The following is a 12,020-nucleotide window of genomic DNA, read 5'->3' as shown; positions in this document are numbered from 1 at the left end:
CTACTTAGGGTCCTGGTTCCTAGAAGCAGCAGTGGAGGGATCAGTCGAACCAGTAGTAGGATCGGTAAAGGGCTTCGGGCCAGGCGGCGCCACATCTTCAGGTAGCATGGCGCGTAACTCCTCATAGGTTTCAGGTTGCACGGCTTCCTCCAAGGCCCGATGCAGCAGCACCTGCATAGCTTCCTTTCCCTGAGAATAGCCCCAAGCAGCCTCTCTACGGAGCATCTTGAGCCCCACCGGGTCCCGTCGCAATGTCTGAAACAAGGGGAGAGTAGCTTCCTCGGACTGGCAAGCAGATGCGACTAAGTTAGGGAGGGCGGCCAGTCGATTAGCAAAGTAAGCGACCGCATCCTTATGGAACTGAGCAGAGTCTGGATATTGCTCCCAAGACTTCAAGGCGGCCTCATGCTTCCTCACTTGCTCCCTTAACATCTTCAACTCCTCCTCCCGCTCTATGTCAGTAGACCAAGACCGAATGAAGAGCTCGACATTCGAGTGGGCAACCTGGAAAATGGCTTAGTCAGTCACACCGAAAAATAGATGAGGGGGGAGAGAGTAAAATTACAATCAACAAGTCGGAGCGGGTACCTGAGATAGACCGCGGACAAGGTGCTCTTCCAAATAGTCAGTCGTCTCGCTGAACAAGTTCACAGGAGGAGGAACGTACTGGAACATCACGTTAAACATCTCGAGAACACTGACTGAGCCGCGATTCAGTATGTCGACAAAGGGGACCTCCTCACCGGTCACCCGAGGTCTCTTGTGGTCCGTTGCAGGTGCAAGTTTTGGCGTCTCAATTTCAGTTTCTCCCATCGGACGCTTCCCGCCTGATCTGGTCTGGACGGGGGCGACGGACGAACCAGACGGACGAGAGGAAACTGGTGGTCGGTCACTCGCATGCTGCTCCCCGGACGACGCGGTGCTCTTCTTCTTAAAAACGACCTTCAAGCTCTTTGACGTTTTCCCCCATGCGAGCTCTTTCCTGTCGTCCCGAGAATCTCCTCCAAATCGCTGCCTAGCTCCATCTCCTGTTGACCTGCGCAAGAGAAAAAACACAAGGCGTTAGGAAAACTGTCAAGGTGAATTGCACAATCTCGCCGACCGACCGACCACCTGTGATGTTTTGATCAGTTGCCTCGTAAGATGGAGGGGGGAACCGAGCCGACTTCAGTGCGTCAGGAGAATGAAAAATTTCCCAAGTGTAGCTCTCTGACGAAATCCTTTGCACAGCCGTCCTGATCAGTGAAGTCTCGCGCGGTGACACACACTTACGCATTTGTTCTACCCAGACGTTCGTGAAGGGTGGCCCATCATCCAGACGGACCCGAATGAACTTATTTCTCCATTTGCGATGATTGTCCGGAAGATCAGAGATTTTACCAATCACCCCGCGGCTCTGGATCATGATAAAGCCACTCCCATAATTTTTTCCCATTGGCTTCACCAGATGCAGGAAATTGAAGAGCTCCACTGTGCATGGGACGTGATGACGCCGACAGATCTGTGAGAAGCACGCCAAGATCCGGTGGCCATTAGGTGCTATCTGACCGGGGACTATGCCGTAGTAATTCACAAACTTGACAAAAAATGGATCGAGTGGAAATCGTAGCCCACCCTTCAAAGAGTCCACATGAACACCTATCCACTTGCCGGAGTGACAATCAATGATGTTGTCCAATTCACGATTAACCCTATACCTAACCGTTCCTCTGAGTATGTCTTTTACCTATTCCTCCTCCTTGACTGACACGTCGACTGGAGTTCCATAGGTGCCACACGGATCCAAGTAGAGAAACTTGCCACTCGTAAGGTTTGGTTTGCTAACCGATGGCCCTACGGGTCTAGCTGATATCCCTTGATCCCGATGACTCTTTTTTTTCGACGGGACTCTAGTCGGAGCGAATTTAGTACGGACGGCCAAAGGTTCATTGGCTAGCCTCCCTTCAACTGGTTGAACTACAAAAACCTCATTGGAGCGACTTGGTGACGACCCTCCAAACGCACTAAGTGTTTCCTCATCACCTTGATCGTCGTAGTCGCGACCGGACAAATTTTGACTATCATTTGAAGGCATGCTGCACACGCAAAGAACATGCAAGAAGCTAACAAATGGAATCAAAGGCTAGTCAGAATCATTATGGCAAAGCTACAATCACACTCAACAGACCCAATATACTACAACAAAGCACTATTAGGAAGCAAGAACATGACAAGATTAAGCGGAGCATAGTGCAAGGCCGAATGACTAATCGGCCTCAGCGACCGGTCGACCGGAACTTAACAAAAAAAAAAAAAAAAAAAAAAAAAGAGGGCGGAGCAGTTACAATGGATCAAGTGCCCAATAACCATATAGCGAACAACAAGCAAAGAATGGCAATACGACTAACCAGTTGATTTGACCATCTGACCGGTCGACCGAGCACAACAAACAGACAACTACAACATATATTGGTTGGCAACACAACAACAAAACATATGTAGGTTATGCATGATCATTAGCAAAAAAAAAAAAAAAATAATAATAATAATAATAATAATAATAATATATTGATTTTGGCCGGTCGGCCAAAAACAATTTTGGCCGATCGGCCATATAGTTTTAAAAAAAAATGTACATTACTTTCAGTAGTGAAGAAAGAAGGCAATAGGAAAAAACAAATGGACGTACATGGTGTAAGTGTAGCAGCAGATCGTCGGACACGTAGAGTGGCAAAGAAGATGAACAGACTTTTTTCTTCAAGGCTAGGGTTTCGGTCGGTCAAAAGAAAAAAGGAAAGCAAAAAAAAAAAAAAAAAGAGAGGGGAAAGGAAAGAAATTTTACCTTGCAAAGTGATTAGCAAATTCCAGAGGTTGCAGGTTAGCCAAAGGGAGAAGAGAAAAAATGAACTTTCACCAAAGGATATTTATAGGAAAAGAAATGGGCCTAGAAGTTGAAGGGACGGCTCGTTCACGTGGAGGCCCAGATTCGCGCCACCTGTCCCACCTTGCAACTTGCAAAAATTTGGAAGTTACCAAAAAGTGCCTGGATGCCTAAAGACCGACCGAACGAAGCGCAACCCGCAACATGACGATTGGAAGAAATTGCAAGAACAAATTCACTTCTCGAACCCAACGATTCTCGTGGATTCAAGAAGTGGGGGACTCGTGATGGGTAAATACTACGCACAAAAGACTGATCGTATAGCCGGTCCTTCAAGAAGTTACCCGACCGGTCCGTCATAGTCATCAACCCGACTGGAATAAATCACTTGTGATCAACAGGTTTGCTTGTACCGATAGGCCTCGTGACAAAATGCTCTCGGATCACCCTTGGAGTCGCTCTGACAGAAACACACCCGACCGACCTACCGAAGGATGACCGGTCGGTCAACAAAGTGACGCAACCTGCAAGCCGAAATCTTAACTTACACTACAAGTAACATCAGAATCCACTTGATCCGCAGTGCGGGGCCTGACAACTTGTAGAGATGGCGATGCTGATACCTCGAGCAGCTGGTCTACACGTAGCTATAGATCGACCGTCTGACCGAGCCAATGGGAAGGCGCCACGTCAAGCCACCTGCAGCAGCTCATTAAATGCTCAAGACCGCCTTCAACTAGTATAAATAGGGGGTCTCCTTCCTTCACTGGGGGATCCATCTCAGATTGAATTCTACATTCACCACTCACAAGTACCTCACAACACTACCAGTCGTTTGTAATAGTTAGAGCACATGTAACGTTCACTTCGCGTGATCCACTTAATATTGCAATCCACTCAACAGACTACCGTTCGTCATTACAACTCGTAACCTCGGACCGCTCAGTCGTCGCCCGTGGACCGATCGACCGACTGACTCGCCGAGCGCCCCTTTTCTCCATCCACTTGCAACATATGTATTCGTAGCGTAACCGTAATCCCGGGACAATTTACGCTATCAGTACATAAGTTATTAACTAAATGTATATAATAGGTTAACTGATGACAAATAATATGATTGTTGTTTTAAACTAGTACGTAATATAATGTGAACCTTGGTTCATGGTATAATTTGCCAAGAAATTAATGCAGCTACTTTTAAACAAAATCCTTAAACAATAGTTTGGGATACCATTGTGTATACTGTATAGGACAGTTCAATTTTATTTTTTTTTTGAAAACGGACAGTTCAAATTTTTAATACAAATATAGTTAAATAAAATTATTCATATTATTTATTTAATTTATTTTAACGTTAGACACTTGGGGTTTGTTTAGAAACCTAAATAAATGACTTTCGATATTTATTTTTTAAGATTTTTTCATGTTTAGATATTCAAAGAAAATAGATTCAAAGAAATATATTTATTTTGGTCAATGAAAAAAGGCATAATATTTTGGTGAAAAATGTTTGCCTAAATTTTTAGTCGAGAGACATTTTTTAAATTCTTTATTTTCTTGTATCTCTTTTCTCTCTCGTCTCTATTTATGCTAGTTTCCATATTATTATTATCACCACCCCCTCACTTATTATTATTATTATTATTATTATTAGTAGTAGTAGTTGTTGTTGTTATAACAAATAATATATTCATTTTCAAAAAAATGAACCAAACAAAAAAAAATACAATTTTTTTTAACTTTTTAGCTAAATAGAAAAAATAGTTTTCTAACCTTTAGTCAAACACTAAAAAATTAAAATATTTCCAGAAAAACATTTTTCGGGTTGCGAAACAAACCCTTAAATTGGATAACCATTTCTGCATACATTCCACACAAATATGTGCTAGTAATGCCATAAATGTAGAAATACATACATAAATTAGCCATATTATGATGGTTTCTCTTCGTTTTATTGATATTTATTAAAACTTTAAAATTAAAAAAAAAACACAATAATTGAGAAACCAAGTCTTATTAAAATGCTACAATTTTTTTGCAATCAAAGAATACGCCGGAAGGTCCATCTTCAGGTTGCAAAGCCACTCTCACAATATTCTGAGCTCCTTCTTTTGCCGTAATCTTTCCGGTGTTGTAATTTAGGTCTGTCTTAGCATTGCCAGGGTTCACACAATTGACCTGCAAGGAAGGGTACTTGTGTGCTGTGATTCTTGCATAAGCATTCATGGCTGCCTTTGAGACAAAATAGGCTGACATGTGTGCAGGCCATCCATTTTCTTTTAAGGAACCATTTTTGAAATCCTCTAGGAATTTATTCACCACTTCATCCACCTTTTCAGCTGGACTTTCCACGTTGTTCAATACTCCTTTGGCCCACTTATTACGTATATTCTGAAAAAAAAATCAAAAGTTTGTCCATAACTAAAGATTTCAGCTATTGTAACCAGCTTGATTGGCGTGAGTGACCGTGCACTCTCATCGTCGGGAGTTTGGATCCCTTCTACTATGAAAAAATCAATCTGGCTAGCACTTTGCCCCTTAATTGGCCAAGCCGATCGATGTAAACGAGGATTAATCTGAGCATGGTACGGGTTTAAAAGTGTCTCATATAGTTAGGGTCTGCTCAAAACACATCGTGGTCTGACCAAAAGAAAAAAGATTTCAACTATGGTGACATTATATTTCTATTTCTATCATCCAGTTAACTAACAATTTGATTTTTTTTTTTTTGGGAAAATCGCACTTTTGGTCCCTCAAATGTTACCCGATCTGCAATGTTGTCCCCCATTGTCAATTTTAGTTAATTGGGTCCCTAATAGTCTTAAACCTTAGTCAATGTAGTCCTCCGGTTAGATTTCTCACTAACTAGTGTTAAAACCATGGGCAATTGGGTAATTTCACAACTCCACCCAATTTTACCCTAATTTATTTTGTTCAGAGTTACACATGTAAGCCGGAAGGCAACTACATCTGCCCTCTCAGTTGGCCGGAGGGGTTGCCTGGGAAGCAACCACTGTTCTTCTAACCAATTTTACCCGTAGCTTCACTCGCAGCAACTAGATCTGTTCAGAAGAACAGTGCATCGGGAAATTAAAATCCACTCGCCGGAGGGCTGCTTCACGAACGGCAAAATGTCAAAGGAGGTCTCAAAGCTGCCTTCGGAATCCTCCATTGCCGCCGCGAAGAACAGGGGAGACTTTCACAGTTCTGACTCACCCGACAGAGACAACCGCTCGAGCTGCCGCCACGCTACACCGGAGAAACAGGGAAAACCAGAGACGAGAGGTAGCTCCACCATAGCTGCTGCGTTGCTTGCCGGAACAGAGGGTGGAGTCGCGTTGCTACTGCTGCATGGAGAACGTCAGTCAAAGTTATTCATGTGTGCAGTGTCTTGTCCTGCGCTCTTTCTAGGAAAGACTGTAGGTGGCCTAAACATTCATCATTGCTCTAATTGTTTAATTAGTCTTGTCCTGAGCCGACCAAAGGTGGAGTGCAGGTGAGTAGCGGGGCGGACTAATGAGAACTGGCAGTTGTAGGCGGTTCGAGAGGTGGCCTCAATGGAAATTCTGACCGCCATAGATGGCAGAGCTTGTAAAATGTTAAGAGGAGAAGAGAGGAGAGAGGCGGTTTTGGAAGGTTGGAGGAGAATTCAGAATGGAAAAGTTTGGGACTTTGGGGGAGTCAAAAGTGGAATCAAGTGAACTTTGAAGCCTTTGAGCTTGAGGCGGGCGACAGAGACATCAAGGCCGGAAGGCCAGAGGAAGAACACAGCGACGACGAGGAGAATGATAATTGAGACGCAGAGGAGGAAGTTCTGGCAGCTCTGGTCGAAGATGGGATGAGGGCGAGGGTAAGGTGGTAAAAAAATGATGTATTGGGGTTGTTGGGATTCTGATGGCAAGGACTGGTATAGAACAAACTGCGTCGGAGAAGAAGGTGATTGGCTGTTGGATTTTGTAGAGGAAGTCATTCATAATCCCGACGCTCTCCTTTGTTATGAGTGGAGTTCATGTGATGTTTGGGTACGACGTATCTTAAGCTTCCATCTCAGAAAATGGGAGTCGTGTTTTGCCGATGGAATCGATTGGGGAGTATTTGGTTGCAGAGATATCGAATCCCCGTTCTTCGATGGAATCGCCGTCTTCGTACCAGTAGATGAACGGAAATGGCGGATTGGCAGTGAAAGGCAAGGGTTGAGCTAAGGTGTGTGTAATGGTGAAATTACTAAATTGCCCATGGTTTTAACACTAGTTAGTGAGAAATCTGACCGGAGAACTACATTGACTAAGGTTTAAAACTATTAGGGACCCAATTAACTAAAATTACAATAGGGGACAACATTGCAGATCGGGCAACAATTGGGGGACCAAAAGTGCGATTTTCCCTTTTTTTTTGTTCTTTCAATTGCTTTAAATCAACCAAATTTTTTAGTTTAAAATGCGCAAATTTTCCTCATATTAAAAAGAGTGAATTAGTTATTGTTGGTAATGGAATTTAAAATTGACTTAATTTTATTTTTCACTATTAAAATTGTGTCACTTACTCACTTTTTGTCAATTAAATGTAAACTAAACTAAACTAAAATAAAATAAAATAAAATAGAGGTACCTCCAATTTTGACCAACCAGAGGTGACATTTACTATTCTTGGAGATTTAGATTGTTGGAGGAGGGGTAAAAATGCCTCAGTCATTCTCTTTGAGCCATAGTAATTTATCTCAATACATTCAGCACTCAACTCATAATTCTGAGAAACAGCACCCATCAAATTGAGTAGACGTCCCTGCATCCATTTAATTAAGCTTGTAAAATATGACTTCACATTTTTTATTTATTTATTTAATTTTTATTTATTTATTTTGCAACTACATTTAGTGGTAGGTCTTCATTCTTCAGGCTTCACCTTTTGCATGAACACTTGAATTCACAATCTAAAATAGATTTATTTGGTTGAAATTATTATATTTTTATTAAATTATTAATTAAAACAATGAATATAACAAAAAATCAACTACAAAATCATTCTTAAAATCTCACATTTCAGAAAATCAATCCATATAATGGCATTTAACATTTCTTTAAATAATGTGAAATCTCTAAACAAATAACATGAAGCGAATATCTACTAAATATTGTATAAACGTAAGTATGAACTTCAAAATTCTTACCTCTTAATATAATTTTTTTTTTGTGAGTTAATACTCAATTTAATCATTGATTATAGTGACTTTTCTCGATTTAGTCCTAATAGTTTTTTTTTGTTCTTAATTAAATCATCCACTTGATGATTTTATCCAATTGAGTCCTATGTTAAGATACTTGGTAATTTCATCTCTATTAATGTCCAATTTAACCACAAAATAGTTTATACTAATTCAACAACCAATGCTTTCTTCAATGGCGCATATGAAATAAAGAAAAAGGATGCATATATATATATGCTATATGTTGTCTTAGCAAGCATACTCCACCAGATGAATGTATAGAAACGTACCAATGAAGCTCTTAGAGCGCTTTCATTCGCAACAAGTCCAATAATTCCAGCATTATTCACCTAAACCAATAAAATAAGATAAAAGTAAATTTAAAGGCCTACATCAAGCCAATTTTGGTTAATGTTCCCAATATGGATAATATTAAACTATGTGGTTTATTTTCTTTTATGCGAAAGGAGGGGACACCCAAGCACAAATCAAAGCTTTTTTTTTTTTTCTTTTTTTTTTTTTTTGGAAAAACAGAGATCTATATTAATTCAAATCCTAGGATACCGCATTACAAATGATGGATAGGGTTAGAGAACCACTCCTAACAACCAGATATAGAAATCTAATAAATGGGTTGTCTAATTCACAGATCGCTTAGCAAGGACTAAACTACTCTGCATACTCCCTTCTAAGAATAACACAATGGTTAACACTATCAACTGAATCTTTCCATAAAATCCATTGAAGGGGTGGTGGTGCATGGTGGAGGCCAGGTGGTGGTGAGAGAGAAGCGAGACGGGAAAATAATGAATTTAAAAACTGTATTATGATTAAAAATTTAAGAAGACATTTTTTGGTCAAATTTTATCATTTTTATTGACTGAAATGAATATTTTTCTTTGACTTTATTTTCTTTGAATACCCAAATTCGGGAAAAAATTTGAAAAATGACTTCTGAAATTCATTTTTCAAATTTCTAAATAGACTTAAGTTTCACGAGATAGTCAAGCCTCCTTATTTTGTGCTCCAAAAATATGGTAAAACTGTCCCGCGGGAGGTAGCTTAAGTGGTAGATCACCTAACCTAAAGTCTCCACTCTAGCGGGTCATACTCCCTTTCATGCTGAGTGAACACTGAACAATAAGAACTGACTGAAAGACTGCTTTTGTGACTTGTGCACCAAGTCAAATTTCATACTTATTAGTTCCTAGAACTTACACTCTTAGTCCAAGTTAGTACTAATTTGAAAATAAGCCAAAGTGAAAATTCTTGGGTACACTCACCAAAATATCAAGTCTCCCAAAGTTGGTGTTCACGAAATTAACAAGGGAAGAGATAGTGGAGGCATCAGTAACATCGAGGCGGTGAAAGAGCACATTATCAGATAGCCCAAGACCTCTGAGTTTCTCCACAGCTTCAGCCCCCTTTTGTTCGTTTCTTGCAGTCAAAATCACCGTGACTCCATCACAAGCTAACTGCCTGCAAATTTCAAACCCAATCCCCTTGTTTCCTCCTGTAACAACTGCATACCTGCGCCCATAAATAAACACAATCAACTGATCAGCTAGCTAGGGATCGGAGAATGTACGCTAGCTTGAAGAAGCATGAATGATATGATTGTTGTTGAAGGTGCTACTAGGGCGTCCAGGAGCACCTAGCGCCTAGGTTGTTGAGTAATAATACTAAGAAAAACAACACACCAACAAAAAAAAAAAAACACTTAAGCCCTGTTTGGTAAATAATCAGCCTATCAGTCAATTTTTGCTTATTTGACTACTATTAGTTGTTTGGTTAATAAGCTTTTTGTAACTCCAAAATGCTAAAATTCAAAAGACTACTCAAAGCAGCTTTTTCAATTAGCTTTTTTGATAAAAGAAATTATACCAAACAGCTATCATATAACAGCTAATCTATAAAACAACTTTCTACAATCAGCTAATGTTATCAACAAATCATACTTTCTAACCCAAACAGCCAACACAATCAGCTAATAGCCATTTACCAAACAGGGCCTTAGACGAGTTGGGCACTGAATATATAGCCCTACTCGAGCGCCTAATTGGCCGACTAAAGCGCCTAGTTGACCGATTCAGGCACCAAATTGGCCCGATTGGAGCGCTAATCGGGCCGTCTAAGGGTAAAATCACGTCCGCCTATGATTTTTACAACCGTGAATTATGATATGCATCCTATGCATTGTATGTATATATGTCATCTTTACGTGCCTTTTTGATGCATCAGTAGGGTTGATTGCTCCTGCCATTGATGCCCCTATAATAATCAATATAATGCCTCACTCATCTACACTATATATACACGATTCTCCTGTAAATGAATGCAGCATAGAGGCGTGAACATCTGCGGATCCGTAGTGCCCAATTCAATATTTTATTTTTAATTTTTATTATACTAGTGTTAGTTAGGACTCAACCAATTCAATAAGTTGGAAATTGGCTCAACTCGTACATTATTTTAGTTGGAAAATGATCGACTTAATTTCATGAATGGTTTGTCATTGACTATTGATATTTATCAATTTTTATCATTGACTTTCAATTTGAATATAATTGGTTCATTGACTATTGATTTTATTCCAGATTTAGTCCTTCAGTTAACTATTCACTTAGTAGACATTAAATTTAAGGGTAAAAGTGTAAAAATTAGTTAGAAGAATAGTCTCTCCAAATTTACATATTTAAGGCTGTTAAATGAAGGATAAAATTGCCTCAAATTAATAGTAGAGACTTATCATTAGCCTGATCAAAACTGACTTATGCATCAAATTGTTCATCACAATCCCACTAATGATGAACCTAGTTGGTAGGGAATAACCATCAGACGTATGACTATGTATCCGCTTGGTACGTATTCCGTATCCAATGAAGGACACTTCCCGATCTTAACTGACCCTATAAGGGTCCAACCCGACCCAAGATGAGGTACAAATTCATCCTTTCAGATTATTAGTTATTGCAGCGCCTTTCGAACTCGGTCCCAACCTTGACGATCGGACAGGGTACCATTAGCAGAATGCCTTTCGCACTAGAGGGAAAAGTACCCCTAACACCGCTTCACCTGATCACCTCATAATTAGACTCGTCAAGAATCATTCCCCACGTGGACTTACTAGCTAGAGGAACCGCCGACCACACCAGTACATTTGGAACACATGGCGAGCATACTGAACACTCGGCATGTGCCCCCTCCTGACCCCTATAAATAGCGCATTTAATGTCTTGTGGAGGAACTTTTTGACCTTTTTCTTTCATAGTATATCTTAGCTCAGGAGCCACTGACGCACTATTTAAGTTACCCGAACTCGCATACTTATTAGTGGATATATGTATGGGTATTCAAAGACCTGAGTATATTTACCACATCACTAGTGTATCCCATCAAACCAATTTTTACATTCTTACCCTTGAATCTATGGCTTACTAAATGAAAATTAAACCGGATTATCAAATTTAAAAAAATAATCAATAGTAAAGGCCATGGACCACTTATGATCCTTCAATCATCGGGGATAAAAATTGATAAACGTCAATCGTTAATACACTATTCTTTGAATTAACTCATTAAAAAATCTATTATTGACCAAATTTAATATTTAATTTACCAACGAACCAAACCTAACTTGGTTTGGTTAAGATTTAATTTGATGCTCCGCATGTAAGTTTGGTTATAAGTGGTTGGAATTAAAATATTGTAGGCGGATTTGCCGAAGATAAATTGAGTAAATGAATCTTAGCTATGCGTGAGTAAATGTACATGTGTTTAGCGCCTGCTATTATTAGAATGTTACAATATTTCTGTTCTCAAAAAAAAAAAAAAAAAAGAATCTTACAATATTTCTTATTATGCCCTAATTAAAACCAACAAAGTAAAGATATTTATATAATTATATGAGCTTACCCCTTGTTAAAAAAAATTCATACAAGCGCAGCGAAATTTAAA

General features: G+C 39.8%; 1 protein-coding gene across 1 annotated transcript; it reads right to left on the bottom strand.

Annotated features, from left to right (window-relative positions):
• Positions 1–4,705: 4,705 nt before the first annotated feature.
• On the bottom strand, positions 4,706–10,349 carry LOC116030403 ((+)-neomenthol dehydrogenase-like). The gene is made up of 5 exons (XM_031272646.1): positions 10,289–10,349; positions 9,347–9,593; positions 8,354–8,413; positions 7,469–7,642; positions 4,706–5,251 (listed from the first exon to the last, which is right to left on the bottom strand). Exons 1-5 carry the CDS (start codon positions 10,324–10,326, stop codon positions 4,877–4,879), a joined length of 894 nt encoding a protein of 297 aa, XP_031128506.1. The 5' UTR covers positions 10,327–10,349; the 3' UTR covers positions 4,706–4,876.
• Positions 10,350–12,020: the final 1,671 nt, after the last annotated feature.

Source organism: Ipomoea triloba, chromosome 9 (assembly GCF_003576645.1).
Source record: "Ipomoea triloba cultivar NCNSP0323 chromosome 9, ASM357664v1".
NCBI classification, from domain to species: Eukaryota; Viridiplantae; Streptophyta; class Magnoliopsida; order Solanales; family Convolvulaceae; genus Ipomoea; species Ipomoea triloba.
The sequence above is the reverse complement of the archived record's forward strand: the minus strand, read 5'-3'. Positions and strand labels throughout refer to the sequence as shown.